The sequence below is a fragment of the Daktulosphaira vitifoliae genome, unplaced genomic scaffold (genome assembly GCF_025091365.1).
Source record: "Daktulosphaira vitifoliae isolate Bord-2020 unplaced genomic scaffold, ASM2509136v1 Scaffold_1, whole genome shotgun sequence".
In the NCBI taxonomy this organism is placed as follows: Eukaryota; Metazoa; Arthropoda; class Insecta; order Hemiptera; family Phylloxeridae; genus Daktulosphaira; species Daktulosphaira vitifoliae.
The window spans coordinates 74,001,894-74,023,797 of record NW_026099572.1 but is presented as its reverse complement, the minus strand read 5'-3'; the positions used below and the strand labels follow the sequence as shown (position 1 = coordinate 74,023,797).

The window sequence follows — 21,904 nt, the reverse complement described above, 5'->3', positions numbered from 1 at the left end:
ATTCTTCTAGTTAGATTCATCTTTAATTTTTTAATGATTCAGATAAATTATTTGCTTATTTTTTTATTACACTTAGTAAATATTTATTAATGAATATAAAATCTGATATATATATCATATTGAACAGTAAAAACTTGTGAAAACTCTTTAATTATACTACGTTAAATTAAATCTACATTTAATAGTTTTACAATATAATAGATCTTAGTGAATATAAAATTATCAAACAGGGTAGTACATATTAAAAATATTTAAATAATTTTTAAAATTATATATAATGATCAATGATCAATTAGAAAGTAAAAATGATTAATAGTAGCATTTAATATGATTAGCTAATTGGTCGTATAATAAGTGTGCCCTATCGGTGATTTTATTTTAGAATAGGTTAGCTATTGTGTTATATACTATACAAACTAAAGTGATTAATGTTTCAGTAGAACATTTGTTTTAGACGTCCTCTTTCAACCCTTTGGTCGACCATCAGTCTCAGTTAAAGGTTGTAATATATTTTAATGATCATAGTGTGGGTAGAAACTGTATTAATACTATTTGAACGACAAATTATATACCTTATTTGAAAATACAAGGTAGAAATATGTTTATTAACATAGTAATTATAATTAAGTAAAAGTTTTAGTGAATAATTACTATGGTAAAAATTATACTAGTTTAAAACGATAATTTATTAAATTAAAATAAAAAAAGGTAAGTTTTTCATTAAAAGCATGAATGATATCCTTGAAAATATAATGAATTGAATGTCATTAACTGATAAGGAAAATATTTAGTTTTTCATACAACAGAATATTATAAATATTAAATTTTGATAGCCTAATTCTAACACAAAGTCAATTTTATTGCTTAAAATAATACAAGTTTATTAAACTAAACTTGTGATTATTAAAAAATAAATATATACTTAAGTTATCTATCAAATAAAGTCAAGCATATTTTTATTCAATTTAGCCAAAGCTGCGCTTTATAAATTACCATACATGTCAATAAATTTTCCTTTTTTTTTTTTTTGACGCAATAACACAGTTTGGCCGGAAATTATTCTGTTATTCAAACGCTAAGCAAAGTTTTAAAGGTTAGTATAAATGTGCTGTATAAATAAATGTAGTGTAATACTATTTATTACAAATGTACAAAATGAGTTTGTAAATGTCATTTAAAATCAATAAGCTTTTATTAAAAATAAAAATATATCTTTAAAGTATCTGAAAAAAGAACCATTTATATTATAATTAATTATTTTTAATCTTTAATTTTTAAGATACTTTTTTATCAAGAGGATCATTTTTCAGACCTCCTCTTAAGTATTACAAATAAGGTAAAAATTAGAAAATTATACCTATTATACCTACCTTAAAAAAAATAATAATAACTTTTTTTTAACTAGAACTCTTTTAAAACCGCGTTTTAACACAAAGAATTTAAGAACCTCTTTTAATTGAATCTCTTAATTATTTTTTTTTTAATTAATTAATTAATTGAACCTCTTAATTATTTACTCTAGGACCTCCTTATAACCGGTTCCTAGAAATCTCGAATGTTCCAACCCCTAATATATACGGCACTTTGGATAGGCAAAATTAGTACATTAATGTAGTAACGGCGTAATCTCCATTAATTTCACTTAGAGCAGAAACGCACAATTAAAATTTTAATCGTGTAAAAAAATTATTGTATTTTTTCACATAATTTCTTATTTGATACGGAAAATTTCAATTATGTGATTACGCAATTAAAATTACACATCACGAAATTATTGTATGCTTAGTCTTTATTATAAAAATTTAACAAAAACATTTTTTGATTATTTTATTGAAAATTTTAAAACGACCATTATAATCAAGACAAGCAAATTATTTTTGTACATGATAATCTTTATTGTCTTAAAACGTTTACTTGTATAGTCTTGAAGTCCTTTTTGTAAAGACGGCAAGTGAAATCACTAATGTTTTGACGTATATTTGACATAGATTAATAGTTTGAGTTGAATTTACCCTTCAGACCGTTTCTATCAGCATTACTCGACATATGATAAAGAGATCTTTTACCAAGTAAACGATAGGTCATGAATTTTATAATTTTTTTAATGTGTTTATTTTGCCATTTCGTTATTATTTAAGTTTTTCGGATTTTATGGCAATTCTAGAAAATAATTTGACGGCTAATTGTCTGAAAATAAAGATTACTTTTAATATTAATAATAAATTAAATTTTCGAACAGAAGTTTTGATTTCAAAGTCAATATGTTATTTTTTTAAATATTACGCCTTTTATAAATAATTTTTTTTCAATAGCCTTTATTATAAATATTATGACTCAACAATATGTATGACAAATTAATACCACTTATTTGTGATTTTTGAATTATTTTTCTAGGGTTTTTAGATCATTAACTTTCTAGTCTTAATAATATATGCATAATAAACATGATAATCTATATAAAAATTGTTGTTTAACTTCAATTCTAAAATATATTTTACCGAAGTTAATATTTTTACTTATATAATAATAAAATGATTACAAACGGATGATTCAATATGTAATTAACATTTTTTTTTTAATTTTTGACCTCGTGTTTTAATTTTGTTAAAACAATTTTTCATAATTTATATAGTAAAATTATTTTTTAAATAATTTATTTGATCCGCAGGTTTTAAAGTAACGTGGTTGAATGTCCAACGAAAAAGTTTTTTCTATGTTAGATAAATGAAAATTGAGATTATGAAATTTCGATATAAATAAATGCTTTAAAGCTCATAAATCATTGAAATCTTGACTTAAAAATCTGAAATTGATCCAGTACTTTTATATACTATATATTTATATCGAGATAATTTGGTAAAATATTTAGACTTCGAGTTTCAGCAATATAAGTCTAATATGATCAATATTAGATTATATATATATATTTTTTCACAAAAATTTTATTTTTAATATTCAATATTAAATACACCATTTTTAACCTTATATTGTAAAAGTTCAAAGTTCATAAAGATCAAAAAAGCTTTTTCACTATTTTATCATTTTAAATAAAAATAAATATATATAAAATAACTGTGAAAACCAGAGCATTTGAAGCAAGTAAATTTGATAAAAAGTTATGATATTTTGAAAATTGCTGTGCTGTCTTTTCTACGTTGGATATACCTATTACTTAGGAATCGGATGACCGAAAATAATAGAAAAACTAAAATAAGAAATAGAAAAAACTAGAAAAAATATGTTTAATATGAACCTTTGTACTCAAAGAAATATAAAGAATTATGTTATAGTAAATTATAAGCACATTTTTAGTAGTAACTTAAGTTAAAATGCTCACTGACTGTGATGTTTTTTTACCGGAATAAAATGTCAGAAAATATTTTGTTTTCAAAATTTTAATTCCATTTTACAATAAGCCAATAAATACTTTAACAAATACTTTACTATTCGCTCACCAACGTCATCGAAGTATATAAAAAGAGAACGAGCTGCAAGAATTAACAATTTAACATTCTCAAAATACTGTAGTAATGTTACCAGAAAATTATTTAGCCAAAATTCTTATCTTCTGAGAATACATTGTAATTTTTAGAAATATTTCTCAAACATTATAATCAATATATTATAATAATATTGACTATAATGTTACCACAATATTTTAGAAACATTGCAATATAACAAAAACCAAGTATTTTTATTTAGTTAGTTCATACATTTAACACGGAGATTTTTCGATTACGATTTACATTAGAAATATATTTCTTATATCACTTATAATCTGAAGAAACCCGTTTTAACAATTCTATATCTCAATTCATAACACATACTGAAACAACAATTTAAAATATTGGGCTACTATTTAATATTCATGTAATTGAAATGTACCATTAAAAATTAGTAGTACTTGTTTCTGATGAACAACATCATTATAGTTTTTATTCGTCTCTAGAGTGACATAAAAGGTAAATGTATATTTTGTTTATGTAAACTAATAAAACAAATGAACTTAAATATATTTTTAATTGCAAAAAAAAAAATGTGTTTTATAAGAATTAAAATGAAAATTAATTAAAATAAAATAGTCATAAGAAAATCGGTGTTTAATTATATTGTGTTTATCGATATAATATGTTTACTTAAATTATTTGAGTTAATTTTGAATGGCCGATTCCGTTAAATTAGAGTGATATTATTTAGAATTGATTGTTAGTTTATTAAAACAAATATTTAATAAAAGCTATTGTTAAATTGGAAAGATTAAAACGAAAGTTTGTTTTTAATTATAGAGTAATAAATATACCTTTAAAAAAAATATTTAAGCGCACAAAGAGAATAAAAAAAAGGCGATAAAAAGTTAATCACTAAAATACACAATGAAAAATAGGGTTGTTGTTTTTTTTTCTTGCCGACCACGTTAAACGGTCATTTATAATTCGTTTCAAAATGCTGTACTACTCTGTCCGTGTGTACTTTATGGCCCAAACGTTTTCGACGTTAACGAAACCGTAAAATAGCCGGTTGGGTTACGCTAATAATATTAAACGCAGTCGTGTGTTATCAAACAATCATTATCTTATTACTATTGTTATTATTTACTAGATTTTGTAAACGTATACATTAAAGTGTAGTCGGCCGGTAGGTGTAGCCGGAAGTGTACGCGTAGGAAACGACAAAAGGCTCGGTTATTGAGAGCACGGCCACTGAGATGTGCTCTACACCCATAAGTGTATATATATGTATACAGAGTGACATGTGTAACTAACAAAAGCCGAACAAAAAATTCGTAAAACAATCATTTGTTAAGAGAAATCGAGTGGCCGGCATCAAAGGAATCGCTCTGTATGTGTACAGCTATTACAAAACCATATCGTATGCTTTCGTATGATTATTTATTTAAACTTGCACAGCTCTCGTTCTTCGCACGGCTAATATAATTCTTTCGGGTACGATTAATCACCGCTCCTTCCCCTCCACAGCAATATCGTCGTCGACGTAGCTGTTGTTATTCTTTTTTTTTTGTCACGAGTTTACTTCAATGTACGTCACATATAAATGCATTCGTGTATTCGCATTTTCCTCGGAATCAATTTGTACGGATTTGTGTCGGATAGAAAACAAACGATAGTGAAATACGGATAAAGATAATTACAGACACGGATTATTTGTGGAGACCAAAAAAAAAATGAAAAGTATTAAATTCATATTGTCCCGTGAATTAAACGCGATCGCACACTCGTCCGTTTTTTATTATATGATGGTAGTTTGTTCTATTTATGTTATGTTTTCATGCTTCTTACATTGCCTTTTTCTACTTTTGTTTAACGTTAGTTTCAATATATAGTGTTAAAACTTTTATGGAATTATTACAATGAAAATTACAAAATCTAAGTTGAGTTCCAAAGAATAACCCTATAACATCAAAGTGGTAAAATACGTTATAGCTAAATTTTCTTTTAAAACAATCATCTTATATCACGACGAACAGACAAAACTGCAAGCGTTAAAAACTGAAACTTTTAAAAGTTTTCCCGAAAAACCGTTAGCATATTAAGTCGAGTAAAAAACATAGAAAAATTGTGTTGATCGAACGTTATTGAATGACAATCGTTTATTTTATTAATATTGTGCATTGTCAAACTATTGTTTATATATTTTTTTCAAATAAAAACAAATACTTTGAGAATTTTACCAAGAAAATGTAAAAGTAAAATTTTTATTTTTTAAATGTCTCTACAACAATTCTAGCTTACGGAGACAATAATTTTTACTCAAATGATTTATTTATCAAAATAAATTTATAATTATGAAATTTATTATTTAACTATCACGTTTTTTTAAATTTTAGTGAAAATAAATTGAATTCAATTAAAAAAAAAAAATGTAAAGGTTTTCTTGTATACAATTGGTTTCAGTTTTTTGTCAATTAATTAACATATTTAACATTCGATAGTTTATTAACCTCTTTGATCAAATTATAAGTGACGTGCCATTGAAAAATATAAATATTATTGTATGTGCAATTTAGCAGAAAGTATAAATAATTTAATCGGTTGAGTTTGGTTTTACTTTGTAGAAAAAAAGAAGGATAAATTCTTTACTTTTTTCATGAAAATATGTAAAGAATAAAGCATTGAATGTGGTTCAATACACTTGTACGTATTAGGTCCAGTACTATTCTGGTGGTAATATAACACAATAAGTATGTATTTTGTGTTTATGTCCACATAGATAGAAATACAATGTATAGGTTACCTACTTCCGCAAAAATATTATGTCCATCAACCATGATAATCACACGAAAGGGCAGTAGTAAGTCATAGACATTATGTTATTTGTGAAAAGAGGGTGAATATTTTAAGGTCAATAATCTAATTTCTAGAATAAATCTAAAAATAAATGTTTTTTGGTATATTCAATGAAATTAATTTCCGTGTCAGGTACATTTTTAATCAATAATAACGAAGAACAAAAATTTGACTATTGAGCGATTTCCCAGCATGAAATTTAATAAGTTATTGAAATTTATAACAAAAACAGAAGTACAAAATTTCGGTTTTTTTTTTGTTAGAGATTTTTTTATTTAAAAAAAAATTATAGTATGAGTGAATTAAATAAAATTAATTTTTATGTATTTTAAAAAAGTTATTGCAAGTAGTTTAATAGATTCGGTTTATTGATTAAGTAAATAATTATATTAGAACTACAATGAATTATTATGACCGACTATCATAAGTTTAATCGGTGTACAATATTAGGTCTATTAACGAAAGTTTCAACTTTACCTAACAATATTTTAAATTGATTAATAACCACACGAAAATATTTCTGGGTATATAATAGCAAAAAGAACAAATAGTAAGTCTTATTAAAGAAAGAGTAAACGGCTGAAATAATACTGACAATAATATAAAAATAAAAGAGTGATTTTGGGAGGTAGGACAGTACGCGGTGTACGGAGAGAATCGATAAACACGACACAGCAGACTGCTACAAAACGAAGAGCTTTAGAATTACTTTCAAAAAAGTTATTTCTACTATAGGCGACACATTGTAGGAGTTTTACAAATTTTAAAAGAATTTGCTTGAAATTGTTTTATGAAGAATTATAAAAATCAAATATGATAGCAATATTACATTACGATATAAAATAAAATGCTAGAGAACCCATAAAAAAAACTGTTAAATTAAATTGGATTTAAATAGCGCTATATTTTAGTAAAGTATTTCACTTACTATTGCCAATGCATGTTAAACCCCAAGCAACAACTTTTCCAAGTAATCGATCATTAGAGCTATAAGGCTATTGCACTTTTATGTATATATGTTATAGTATCGGTAAACAAATTATAGTCAATTCTTCCAACATGGGCACTCATAATATGCCAGCAGTGTATCGTATTCTGGTGTGTATATATATATAGAGAGAGAGATAGAGAATATAAAATACTCTGCTAGAATATTATATATTACGATATTTGGTAATATTATTATTATACAGAGTGTACAGTAAGTAGGGAAACTGGTCAATTGTTACAAACAATGCGAACAATAGAAACTATATATATATTTAAAGTACATACTACAATATTAAGAGTATTATTATTAATGTTGTTTCTTAATGGGATAATAAAATTAAACATGAAAATAAAGAAACGCTTGTAATTAGAAATATTATAGTGAATAAAAATAAAATTGATCAGATTATATATCAAAAGTAACTTCGATAGGTCTTTTAATTCTTTGACAACTTTTAGTGATGGAAACGTTAAATTATTATTGAAACATTAAAATGTTAATAAAAGTTTGTGAACACATTACAATCGATAACGTAAAATGAAACAGTTGGTACACTTCTGAGATATCTCTCTCATAGTGTCTACCAAAAGTAATTGTAAATTTATTTCAACTTTGTGTTGGTACAAAATAATCTAAAAATAATCAAAATAGTCTAAAAACAACAAAAGTTTCATTATAATTTATTGAAAATTAAAATTTTAACTCGTAGCATTTGGTGAACACACATAACATATTTGAAGTATAAAATTGGCATTTTGAACTATTAAAGGCTATCAACCTTTTATCCAATACTGAAATTGTTTAATGTACTAGATTGTGCACTCAACGGCCAAAATTCATATCATAGGTTTTGGGAAACAAAATTGTTTTACCAATTAAATGTAAAATCCCAGATAGCAATAAAATATTTCTAGAATATTTTAGAATATTTCTTTTTGGTATTGAAATTCTAAGTGATTGTTTAACTATGATACAAGCAATTTTTTTAAAAATATTATTTTTCCTTTTCGGAGGTTAATAGTATAAAATTTCAAAAAAAAATTGTACCTATCCGCCCCTATCATTTAACTGATTTACAAACTAAAAAACTATTTATCAAAGAAAATGGCTGGATGATAACTCTTGGACGAGTATATTTGAAGTTAACTCTTTTATATAAAGACTGGAGGTGAGTCTATTTATTATTACATCTAGGCAATAATAAACTGTACTCACCTGGTCATGTAATATAAATCTTGATATCTTTTAAATTACTAGTCCAAAAGTCTTTATCGATCAGACATTTTCTAGTTAGGATATTTATTAAATAGTAGTTAATATTAATTAACTACCAGAGAAAAAAATTAATATTTTATTTTTTATTATTATCTATAATATAATTAGAATATTTTGAAATATTCTCAAAATATATTATGCCAACAAATATTACAATTTCACAATATATTAAAGGTATATTTTTAAAACATTTTAATTTTCTAAAAAAGTTTTACTTTTTATATGTAAAGTTGTGATGCTAGTATGTAAGGGAAATTGTCAGATAAAAGAAAAATAAATCAAATAAAAGGAGCATATATCTATCTATCTATATATATATATATATATATTATTTTAAAAAATGTTTGTATTAATCAATTACTCAAAATATTATAGCAAAAATAAATTTTTAATTTAAAAAAAAGATCCAGAATTTTAACATAAAATCCATGTTTTTTATTTTTGTACATAGAATAAAGATGTTGTGGTAATTTTTTTTTTAATTTTTGCAAAGTTTAATTTATTAAGAATACGACCTCCTATATTTTGTCAAATGATTTTTTTATAAAATTGTACTGATTAAAATTTGATTTATTTTTATGAAACATAGTGAATATTAAGTGTATTGTAAGAATAATAAAAAAGAGTAAATTTTAGGGATAACTTTCAAAAGATAAAGACAACTTATTGTAATTTTATTATTATTAATGGAGAATGGCCTAAATAAAATTTTGACTGGTCGATATCCAGTTTTGTATTATTACTTTTTGAGTTTTTTAATTGTAAGGAAGATAAATGCGCAACGTACAATAAGTCTACTTATGCGAGTTATGATTTATAAAAATAAATCAAATTTTAGCCTGCACATTTTTATGAATATATGGGGGTAGTATTATTAATAAATCAGACTAACAAAAAAAACCAAACCCATCCAAATTTTGTGCATTGTATCGAAAGGTTCAGTGTAATAACCAATCATCTCAGTTTTTTTGAAATTTACATTCTAATTTTTCTTATGGATAGTCATTTTATAACAATTCGGTGTGATCACATCCGCCCACTAGGATAGCTAATATTATAAAATAAAAAATTTCTTATATATAGAATGAAGTACTATAAAAATATAGTATTTATACCTCCTAAATAATTTTAAAAAATGGAGATAACGGTTTATTGCATGGACCTTTCAATTATTCATTTTTATGTAATATTTTAACTAGTTCGAATCATTTATTCTTCTAAATCTATTTTATCAAACTAAAGTTGAATTTGTTGAATTTAATGATATTCATTCCCATGGACGCAATACATCTTGAAGTAAGGAGAAGCAGCCAAGAACTTTACCTGAAGAATTTAAGTATTTCACTGTAACTTTGTATTCACCATAAAAAAATACTTTTTGCATACTATGAACAGTTAGTTTACTCGTATCATATCCAATTGATTTGTAAATACCCTATTAAAATAAATTAATGCTACAATTAAATTTAAATAAATGTAGTTAATCATACTGGTTTTATTGGACAGTCAATAACATTAAATTGAAAAGCTTTTGCGAATTCAAGCCAATTATTTCCAAAAAATGTTTTAAACGAGCTACAAGCATTGTTGGATGACATAATATGAGCATTGTCTATCCAACCGCCGTTTGAACCTTTCATAGCATAATTAACATTTACCTATTTAAAAAAAGAAGTTGAATTAATTTCAAGAAAAATATATTTGCATTTGTGTTTAATGAACATATTATTGTTGAAACTTCGTAACTCAATCCTAACTTCACTTACAAATAAAGAATCGTCAAAAATAATTAGAAATGTTATATTGCCCATCAACATATATTTGCTTGGAGACGTTTTACTTATATAATAATTGAATTGAAGTAAATAATCATTCGTATAATTACAAGGTAAAAAGGCATAAATTTTCGTTTTATATTCTCCCTAACACAAAACACAAAACATAAAACGATATAATATAGATGATTTAGATTATATCTGGATCATATATTTTTTACAAATTATATTGAAGTACGTTTACTTACAGATGGTAAATTTGGCCGAAAAATCGACGTGTATTGAGAAAAAACTAACTTTATAAACAGAACAATCCACCAATTAAAAAATTCCATTTTTATTTAGTTTTGTCTATAAAGATAAACATACCAGAAAAATATATATTAAGATAAAATATCAAAGTAAGAAATAATTTAATTTAAAGTTTTGTTAATCAAAATGTTATAAAAAATACTAACAAAACTTTTATTTTAATTTTAGATTTATAAATAAAAAAAATTAATGATAGTTAGTTTAGAAAAAATGATTACTGTGATATTTTTTAAATCTAATTTTTAATTTAAAATTAACATAAGAAATATAAACTTATAAATTGCCAGAAAATTCTAAAGATCGTTAATAAAACTCAACTACTATATCTGTAGACTCAAAATTTTGTTTGTTTTTATTATTTGAATCATGAATATTGAACTTGTAAAATGTTTTTTTTTTTAAGAATTAAAAGGCAATATCAAGTTAACTTACTCGATATAAAGTAAAAATGACGAAATGTCCTATGTACAATTTTTGTGATAAAACTATGGTAGTTTATACAAAAAACTACACTTATTTTATAAAAAAGAAATTTTTATACAAATTTAAACCTACGAGATAATTATAACACTTTTTATTCATTCAGATGACCAAACGATTATTTTAATTTCCTCATTTTGTTTAAAACCCAGAATAATATAATAAATATTTTAAAGAAAAATAAATAAATTCACTAAAATTTGAAGGTTGTTATAAATAAAAAACAAGCTAATATGAAAAAAAAAAAAGTTTCAATTGTTAAAACACAAAATGTTTTGTGTAAATATCTATTTATTAATCTGTTTTGCATAACTATGAAACATTTTTCAATTTTTCAATAGGAAAAATAAAAGGAAGTATGTAAAGGTGTACAACATATACATTGCATCAATTAATTTTTATACGTCCTCTGCAATAGGAACTAAGGTTTTGTATTCATTCTAATTTACTACTTAGATTAGAAAAATAATGTTTTGTAAATCATTCATTATGATAAAATCAATAGCATTATTAATACTAGTAATATAAGTATAATTATGGCATTATCTATAATTATATTAAATATAGATAGTAAAGCGGGATAGTGATTTGCGATGCTCTATTTTTCCCTAACGCACAGATTACATTATATATATATATTTTTTTTATTATTAGTCTTTATTTAAAAATATTATGGCTCAACAATGATTACATTATAACAACTCAAAATTGTAATAATACAATACTGGTTATCGACATGTCAACATTTTAGTAAGACCATTTTGCATTTAATAGTAAAAAAAAAATAGTTATTTAACGACATACAGGGTTCATCCCAAAAGTAATGAGCCTCAACTTTTTTTGACGTGACTAAACAATCCAGTGCGCTTTGACCGGTCAGGAAGAGTGGGGGGAACTCTGACGAAATACTGCAGACCGGCCTCATTTCATTCTGAGCTCTGGAAGCGACAGGACGTGAGTTCCCCCGAAGGAAGTTTCTAAGCGTCGTCATGGAAAAAACGATTGAACAACGTTACGCAATCAAGTTTTGTTTTCGGCTGGGGAAAACCGCTACTGAGATAATCTCAATGCTTCAGTCGGCTTTCCCGCATAATTGTCTGTCCAGTTCTCAAATTAATAAGTGGCACAAGGCGTTCAAGGAGAGCCAAGAGGACGTCGCTGACAAACCAAGGTCAGGGCGCCCGTCAACTTCGCGGACAGACGCCAATGTGAAACGTGTGCGCGATTGCTTGAACACCGACCAGGACAGACTGTGAATGCAGTGTTTTACAAGGCTGTGTTGAAGAGATTGAGACTTAGGATCCACCGCCTGCGGAGGGAGAAGAAGTGGCCGATTCAGGAAGACTGGAGGCTCCATCACGACAATGCGCCCTCTCACACCGCGTTCATCGTGAACGAATTCCTGGCCAAAAAGCACATCACCGTGGTTCCTCAGCCTCCCCCTACAGTCCCGATCTGTCTCCCCCGGACTTCTTTTTATTTCCAAAAATGAAAACAGCCCTGAAAGGACATCCCTGACAGTCTATCGAAGACATCCAAGCAGCCGTGACGAAGGTCCTGACAGAAGTTACGGAAGACGCCTACCGGGGAGCGTTCGAGGCATGGAAAAACCGCCTCCAGCGGTGTATTGACACGGGAGGAGAGTATTTTGAAGAATTTTGATGGCTTGTAGCGTTATAATCAATAAAAGTGTGATTCTGAACAAAGGCTCATTACTTTTGGGATGAACCCTGTAGTTATGAGGTAGTATACTTAATAAATCACGCTGAATAAAAATTAAAAATAATATTGAGATATTTTTGGGGCCTTTTTTAGTTACTTGTTTTTTTCAATTTATTAGAATGTTGAATGACTATATAGATAGCAGAACCTAGAAGACTTTAATTAAAATAATATGACTGGAATTATATAGAATAATGTACAGATTATGCAATACAGCTAATGTCAATAAATTACTAAGAAAGTTTTGAAATAGAACATCAGCTGTTCCTGATTGTGGTTTAAGGTAACTAAAAAAAAACTTGTAGTAGAGCAGCAGCTAATACAATATTGAGTCTATAAAGAATAAATAATACAAATTTAATAAAAATTAAATATTTTCATAAAATCGCTAATTTTTAAAATTTTTTCAATTTTTTTAAAAAAAAAACTTTTTTAAAAATGACCAAACTAATATAAATTTTTTTTATATTGACACGTGAGGTACTTACCCATCATTTCGTATATTTTTTTTTATAAATTTCACCATTTACCTGCCCACAAGGGGAATTCAAAATGACAACTTTTTCACAAAAAATTAACTTTTTCAACTGAACTTTTAACAGTTTATTATCGATTATTCATTACATCTTTGAGAATGATAGTCGATTTTTTAAAATTAAACACTATCTACAGATTTTTATCGAAGCGTTTTTTATGATAGTTAGAGAAAAGACATTTTATGTAATTTTACAACAACAAATAAATTGTTCATAGTTTTTTAAAAATTCTATGTTTGACCATCTCTTAATTTAATATTTAAGTGACTTCGAATCATACAAATACTAAGTCGAGTTGCCATGGATTATTTAATATGAATACACAAATATTTATTTTCAAATACAAATTAGTTTATTGTTGATTTTGGTCTAGAAGAACTAGTTTTTTGTGCTTATATACTATTACTGACAGTTACAATAAATTAAGAAAAAAGTATTTTGATACATTGATTTTTTGCAAACAATCACATTACAATCAAGGTAAAAAGATTCTTTCGTCGGTTGGCAAGAGTCTTCACGTGTTGTCTCACCAAAAAGGAGGGTAATATAAATGGTATAGTATCTTAGCTTAATTTAGCCCAGGGATTTGTTTTTAATGAAACTTAGCTTACCACCGATAGACAGAAAAAATTCTCTCGGTATCTAGCGTTTTAACACGTACATAGAATTAATATACTTATTTATTTGAACATGTAAATGTAGTATAGATTTATATAATCGGTATTAAAAAATTCTTTAATAATTTTAATAAAAATGAACTATAATTATACTAATTATTGTTTAGATGATAAATATTATTGCAATTTAATATGTTATTAATTAGAAGGCATTGAGTGTTACTTAAATAAAGTTAGTAATCATGAAATTAAATCTGACACAATACAGAACGATGATTCAGAAACTAAAAACATGTCGGAGTTAGAAGATGTGACCAAAAAGAGAATTGATATTGAAGATAAAGAGCTTAACAATATTCTTGAGGGATATGATAAGTTTGAAGAAAATGTTCATGAACTTGGTATGACGGAGCCTAAAATAGTAGATATTAAAGGATCAGCCTTTGTGGAAACTCGTAGTCTTAAAGAAGGTGAAATTTTGGCAAGATCATTATAGTTAATGGGGAGTGTTATAAATTCTATAAAGTAAGCATATTATTTTATTGCCTTAACTATAATATGACAAAACTGTTAATCAACATTTTAAGATTTTACTTTGATTTTATATATAATTATAATATTTACATTTATTTTAACAAAATGCTTTAAACATGAAATATTTTTATTCTTAAAAAATCTTGAATATTTTTCGAGGGATAACAAAGAATAAAAAAAAATTCTATATAAAGCTATATGAAATAGTGTGTTTTTGTTTCCCTCAGAATAATTAAAAATACCGAGATACGCAAGTAGGCACAAAGACAAACATATATTGATTAAATAGATCCTAAAGTTTAAAATTATTTTTTTTTCAGGACAATTTAAATGTAGGTTATAATCGACGTTTTAGATATCCACAAAAAGTGAATTTTTTTGTTGATGATTCAAAGCCCAAATTGGCCGATAAAGTAGCAAGAATTGGAGACCTTTTTGTCCAAAGGTAATATAAAATGGTTTAACAGCAAAAATAATCAATTTAATATTGTTTTTTTCTTATCTCTAGGTGCTATTATTGCTTAATGGACGATTACCTTTATTTAGAGGACTGTATGCAGTTACAGTTAGATTTTTATAATTTTTACTAATTTTATATATAATATATTCAATTAATGTTTCAATTTAATTCATAAGTACTTAAAATTATTAATAAAAATGATGTATTATAAAGTTAAACTTAAGAGTTAATGTATTGTAATAATATTCTATATTATTGCTAATTTATGATCAATACATTGTCATTAATTAAAGATTCTTTTGATAAACATATTTAATATAATAAATATTGATAGATGTATGTGTAAAAAACACATTTTTCAAGAGAAGGAAGAAATAGATTTTCTATAAATTACAAATGTATACTATGTTTCAACCAATTATAGAAATATGATATATATTACTATATATTAAATATGTAATTCGATGTTTTAATAACAGTTTTACAAACTTAAAACAAAAAATTGTGACATTCGCCGATCCTTTTGGAAGATATTGTCATCGCTACAATAATTCATATCTTGCTAATAAAAAAAAAAAAAATTATATTTTCTTACTAATTAATAGTCGTTAAATGTTTAACAATGAATAAATAATTTCATTAATTAGAATAAATACTGAATAATTTATTACATTTAATTAAAAATGTATTTAAATTTTTTCCAAGGGTGATTTTAAATTAGAAATTCTAGGACAAATGGAATGTAGGTTATATGCATATAAATTTATTTGAACTTGCACTTTTATTAATATTGCATAAAAATAAATTTAGGCCAGTGTTTTTAAAATGTTAATAGCTAATCAATTTTTGGATACAGGTAAGAACTATTTAGAAATATCACAAGAATTATGTTACTAAGAATTCTTTTGTTAAAGGAGTCTTTTAACATTATGAGAATTTGAAATTGTTACCTGAGAAGAAATATATTCAAATGAATAATTAATGAGCTGGAATAGTTTTTGAGACCAATCTAAAGAAAAAGATGCAGTGGTTAGCTGTTCATAGTACCCTGGTGTTGGCCGTTTGCGGTCTGTGTCAAAATCGTATCAAAAAGACATTTGGGAGTTATTAGGTAGAGTATGCTTTTTTTAGTTTAAAATAACATATTAAGTGATATTTATACTAAAATTTTTTGTTTTTTTGTTTAAAGAACACAAGTATTTTCTATAAGGTTTTAGATACACGTGTTCGGCAAAGATAAATGTAAAAAAAAAAATACTTGGCTACTAATCGTTAAATTATTTATTTGGCGATTAAACAATACTTATGAGACCCTGGTACCGAAATATCAATAAGTATTGCGGTCAGTGTTAGCATCAAAATCGATTGATGTCGTCTAGAAACGATAACATTTGACGATACTTGTTTTAGATCACTACGCGTTTTTATGTGTTTATTCACAGTAAACTTACTGGCATTTACCACTTTAACTAAAAGTATATTTTTAATTTGAATAATTTTATTATAAGAGATTTGCAATGTTTTTTAATTACAAAACTGAACACATATATAGTTTTGAACGAAATTATATGAACATAATACACATATATCATTAAATACTTAAGTTCAATTGTAACTAATTTATGATGTAAAATGTTGTAATTATTTATAGAGTAAAAAATAAGAGCCAATGTTAGTATATTGTGTACTGTAAATTACTTACACTCTTAAGCGTAGGTTAGTAAATTTTTTTGGGAAGGCCAAATCTAATTTTTACTTTTCTAGAAAATAATTTTTATTTTATTTGAGTTTATGTAAATATCATAAGAAACAATATTTTTATAATTTTTATTAGAAAGAATTTGTTTATTTAATTTACAAAAAATGTAAAAGAGAAAAACCAAAATAATCATTTTTAGAGTAGATTTTATAAAAACATTTGGTAAATATCTTATTAGTGAAGAGTAGTAAAATTTTTGTGACATTTCAAAGTTTGTGAAAATTCTCATTTTCATGTGTTTATTTTACGATATCAAATATTGAAATATATATTGAGATATGTTATTGAGAATTTTAAATTAATTTTATTAACCAGTGATTAATTTAAGCTGTTTATTTTATTCCATTTAACATTTAGATAGTTATTGTTATTTAATATTGACGGTGTTTATGGAGAATACCGACAAATAATTCTTATATTGTTGTTAACACTTGTACGTATTCATCTAGGTAAAAATTTCTTATTTGTGTAAACATTGTAGAAGTAAAAAAATGTTACACCGATTCATTAATAGGCATTATATATTATAATGTTATTTATTGTTTTAATCACACTATACTCTAATGTAATGGCCATCAATATTGCTAAGGGAAGTCACAAAAAATTTCTTTTACTGTTTTAACCCTCAAAAATCCAAGTTATAGCGGTGAAACGCATCTATTTTATACTTGTTTAAGAATGATTTTAAAATATTATTGAAAACGTATTATAAAATTTTATTTATTTGTACTAAAAGACGTTAATCTATTTTATTAGTTAATAAAAAAAAGATATTAAGCGATCCAAGTTATAATATTTCTATCATTAAACTCATTATAATATTACTTAAAATATTAAATTCTTTTCTATTGATTTTCAACTCAAAGTCGAAGAAAATGTTTTCGACAAGGGAAGTTAACGGTTTTTACTCCCACAGGCTCAATAATATATTATTGTCACGTAGTACAACCAACAACATTTACTTCAATGTAAAAATGCTATTCTGTAATATAAAAGCAAAAAGTTGCTTCAGAATAAAATAAAGTGTTAAAAGCTAAATAACTTATTATGCGTAGTGTTGTAGTTGAAGATAAATATTTCAAAACAAACGTTGAAAATTACGGAAAAACTCAACGCTCACGAAAATTTGCCAGTAGTTGGCTATTGGCATATTTTAGAGTTTTCTCGAGGTCCAATAATTATTTTATTATAATTAGTATAAAAATGATATATTTCAAATTTGAAACCAATTCGTAATATTTAGACGCCGTAAGTTAATATTATAGTTTAAGCTCTACGAATATAATTATGATAAGATATTCAAATTAAACCACAGATTTCTAAATGTTTGTTAATTTCACATATTTTCATTCATTAATATGTCTGTGTCTTATATGCCAAGTCATTTGTACAGTTTCTTAACGCTTTAGTTATTATATTTCTTTGGCTTCTTACTGCTTTTCATTTCTGTGTCTTTTAAAGTTTTCCAAATTCAGAAAAAATATCAAAGATAATCATATAAAAAAAAATCACATTAAACTTAGGTATTTTCCTAAGAAATGTATCAATTCAATATTTTTTTATTCAAAGGTGACGAAATTCAAGGTTTTCAAAATAAGCACTGAAAGAGAACCTCGAGTAAAAGATATCATTAAATTAAATGTTTTAATAAAATCTAATAATGTATAAATGTTTACAAAAAATGAATATCGACCATTCATATATTATATTGAGCTTTCAGGAATTGTCATAGACTAAAACAAGATCGGTAGAATTGCACATCATTACCAAGGAATATTATAACACTCGATTTACATACAGTTTGCCTATAAACACATACAAAAATCGTCAGACACGAATTAAGGAAGGGCAAGGGAGCGAACGGCACGGAGTTCCACAAGTGTAGTGAGCCCATATCGTTTTTTATTCGTTTGAAAGTCTTACTTACACGATGTCACTAATATAACTATTAATTTATTTTTTTTAAGAAAATATATAGACATTTTTAGAATATAAATAAAATCAATATAGTAATTTCTCAGTACATTTTGGTTTACATATAAAATAAGAAGGGAGAGAACCCTAAACACATGAACAATCACCACAAACCCTTAACCCTAAAAGGATATAAAAGTACATACATCTGCCACGAAGCTGCTGACGTGATGCTCACGGGTGTCCTTCATTTCACATTAATAAACGGGTATAAATGAGGGGTGTGAATCATCAATTTACCATCGACCGAATGCGAAATTGGATTTAGATTAGAATTGTAAATATTATTTTCAAAATATAGACACTATGATACGGTGTGTAAAATGTATACAATGCAATAATAACGATAATATTTTGAACAAGAATTTAACTATAAAATTTTTTTCTCATTAACATTAACAATTAGTAGTTAAAATAAATCACGTTTTTTTTATAATATAAATATAAATAAATAAGGAAAATTTATGTACATTTTTAATTATAAAGACAATCTGCATCAATATAGAATAATTAAAATGTAATAAATATACCTTAAGTTAAACCAATGAAAGTAAAAGGGGCAGATTTCTCTCTTAATGTTACCTCAAGAAATTTATTTTAGTATTACTGTAAGTCAAAAGGATTTTTTATAAAATTATAATCGGGCAAACTAATGTTGATCAGTCAGTCATTAAAAACGACTCAAGTGGTCCCTTAAAAATGACATTGCTACGCCCCTTCTACATCTACTTTTAAAATTAAGTAAATTTATGCGAATAATAATTTAAAAATCGCTTTACAAGATACTACGAATGATATTTATAAATATTTGAAAAGTTATATTGGTAGTAGATTACATAAATATGTCAAGGTAAATATTTTAAATTATTTTTATTCATATTTTAAAAAGAAATGTAAATATATAAAAATATAATTTTTTAAAGCATTGTAAAAATATTTTTAGTTCAATATTTTATATTTGTACACTCATATTTATATATATTTTCAAAATACATAAACAAACATTCAAAATATTATTTACAATTTTTTTTTAAATTGTTTATTTAAAATTAATAATGAATTTTAAAAGATGAAAAACTCTTTACTGTTCATTTATTAGTGAAGCACCCTACTACAACAAATGAATTACACCAATAATTCAATTTATCTATTATTAAAACTATAATATTAATGCTTTATTTGTCTATAGTTTGAAGAAATTCACTTATTTATTTTTTTTTTTTATAAAATAGTCATATTATTTTTTGCAAGAAAACTTGCAAGTAACTTCTCTAAATCAAAGTTTATTAATTATAGAGCTATTAAAATATCATGTTTATTTAATGAAATAAAATAAAATTATATAAGTTTTAAAATTATCTTTAGAACTGTCTTGCTTAGTTTCAAAATTTAATTTAAAAAAATAATCTACAGAAATTGACAAGATGTTCTATGTTATCCAATTTAAATTCTAAAACAAACGGCATAAGTTTGTCTGTAAATTTAAACGCAATAAGTTTATTAATTTTGTGAAAAGAACGTATAATGTTATTAAATACCAAATTATTTTGTTGTCGTATTATCTTATATATAATTAATATATTAATAATAACTAAATTGTATTAATGATTAATAGTTTTTGATTTACAAGTACATATTTTCAGATATCATTCAAGATTATTTTTCTCCAACTGGACTACTCAAAACAAACGTTATAAAAGATTTTTATGATATGAATAATTTGTTTGATTATTAGATTCTGAAGCGTATGCACGTGACTCAGCCGTCTATTGTTATTTGACAATAAAATCACACGCATTCACATTAAGTACGTTAAGGTTTCAGCACGTTATTGCAACATCATGTAAAATAATATACCCACTCTAAAAAAAGACTGCCAATTACCAAAACAGACAGCAGCGTCCTCCTTTGATGATGACAACAATCGCAAACAAATGATAACAATCAAAAGGATAATCGTCGATCCTCTCCAAATATCTTTCATTAAGTTTCAACAATGAAAAGTCAAGTAAAGGATAAATATTTTATTATATGTTGTGTTTATAATAAACGATAAAATAATAAATTAACGATGTAACTATAGAAAAACATTACTAAGTTTTTTCAACTCTTGAATAATTTTATTTGTAAAGTATACTAGTGTATTATTATTTGCACCTTAAAAGTTTTGAAATACACAGAAATGACAGTAAATAATTAAATTAAAAATCCCAAATTATCGAGAGCAATATAATGTCAATTACATATTTCAGCCAAAACTAAGTCAAAAAGTTTATGTATCTAAAAGATAATATATAGATTATTTTTTTTTAAGCGATGTTGCAAATTATGTTAAAGTAATATATTAAATATACATTTCTTGAAAAAAGCAAGTAATTATTATTTGTTCTCCGAGGGAAATTATGTCACTTTTTATTAATTAATAATTTTTTCATAACTAGATGGTCGATGAAGAAGAGAATGTAAATGCTTTGTTTTTATTTTTACGGTACAATGATACGTTGCTCACATTCAACCCCTTTGCATACTTAGGGTCAAGATTAATTGAGCGGGCCCAGCTTGTGGATTTTAGTAGACGCCGTCAAAAAGGATTACCAATAGCTCACACGTTCATTTCCTGTCTAGACAATAGAATAGCCAAAAATGCTGTTTTTATAATAACTTATGTTGTGACTAATTGATTATATAATCATATATTAAATTTACATAGAACTGTAGAAGATTAACTCTTGACTGCTCTTTTTAATAAAACATTTAAAGGTATCGTTTGCTATATATTTACATAGATTGAATGTTTTGCCGTTGAATTTAACATTATCATTCATTAGAATGGGATTTTAAAGTGAAATAGTTACAATAGGGAACGATCTAAATCCAATTTAACAACATACACATTAAAATATGAGAATGTTAATTATAAGAATTTTTAGTCTTTCAATTTCAAGTTTAACTTAAGATTTAACAATTTAACATTCTCAACATTTTATGAGATTATTAAATTTTACATTAAAACATAAATGATTCTAGAATTTTTTAGTAATGATACGAGAAAATTATTTTACCAAAATTTTAATGTTTTAAAAATATATTATAACATTTCAAAACATTTTTTAAATATTATAGTCAATATATTACAATAATATTATAGTAAAGCTCTGATAATA

The 21,904-nt window shown here is 25.1% G+C and overlaps 1 protein-coding gene and 2 long non-coding RNA genes across 9 annotated transcripts; 2 read left to right on the top strand and 1 right to left on the bottom strand.

The window, feature by feature from the left end:
* Positions 1-9,023: 9,023 nt before the first annotated feature.
* On the bottom strand, positions 9,024-11,166 carry LOC126893676 (uncharacterized). Of its 4 annotated transcripts, none has more exons than XR_007701241.1 (6): positions 11,091-11,166; positions 10,595-10,697; positions 10,338-10,493; positions 10,062-10,229; positions 9,687-10,006; positions 9,024-9,619 (listed from the first exon to the last, which is right to left on the bottom strand). XR_007701241.1 is itself a non-coding variant. In XM_050664087.1 (6 exons), exons 2-6 carry the CDS (start codon positions 10,679-10,681, stop codon positions 9,839-9,841), a joined length of 516 nt encoding a protein of 171 aa, XP_050520044.1. In that variant the 5' UTR covers positions 10,682-10,697; positions 11,091-11,166; the 3' UTR covers positions 9,024-9,838. The 4 variants fall into 4 exon arrangements, 3 of the variants coding, with proteins under 3 accessions (XP_050520044.1, XP_050520042.1, XP_050520043.1); XM_050664087.1 differs by having other exon boundaries at positions 9,024-9,894; positions 9,958-10,006; XM_050664085.1 differs by having other exon boundaries at positions 9,024-10,006.
* A 778-nt stretch (positions 11,167-11,944) lies between these two features.
* LOC126893680 (uncharacterized) lies at positions 11,945-15,160 on the top strand. 3 transcript variants are annotated; one of them, XR_007701250.1, is made up of 5 exons: positions 11,945-12,881; positions 12,979-13,143; positions 14,220-14,538; positions 14,868-14,992; positions 15,056-15,160. It is a non-coding gene; the product is annotated as an uncharacterized LOC126893680 (long non-coding RNA). The 3 variants fall into 3 exon arrangements; XR_007701251.1 differs by having other exon boundaries at positions 12,954-13,143; positions 14,282-14,538; XR_007701249.1 differs by having other exon boundaries at positions 12,954-13,143.
* Positions 15,161-15,749: 589 nt separating this feature from the next.
* Positions 15,750-21,493, top strand: LOC126893678 (uncharacterized). Of its 2 annotated transcripts, XR_007701248.1 has the most exons (4): positions 15,750-15,863; positions 15,922-16,118; positions 20,476-20,748; positions 21,182-21,493. It is a non-coding gene; the product is annotated as an uncharacterized LOC126893678 (long non-coding RNA). The 2 variants fall into 2 exon arrangements; XR_007701247.1 differs by having other exon boundaries at positions 15,816-16,118.
* The last annotated feature ends 411 nt before the right edge of the window (positions 21,494-21,904 follow it).

What these genes read in the sequence shown, in the direction of transcription:
- LOC126893676 (XM_050664085.1), bottom strand. Translation starts at nt 10,681, where the DNA reads ATGGAATTTTTTAATTGGTGGATTGTTCTGTTTATAAAGTTAGTTTTT. An exon ending in TTCGGCCAAATTTACCATCT is followed by an intron (nt 10,494 to 10,594) that starts GTAAGTAAACGT and finishes GTTTTGTGTTAG; the next exon opens with GGAGAATATAAAACGAAAAT. An exon ending in TTGACTGTCCAATAAAACCA is followed by an intron (nt 10,007 to 10,061) that starts GTATGATTAACT and finishes TTATTTTAATAG; the next exon opens with GGTATTTACAAATCAATTGG.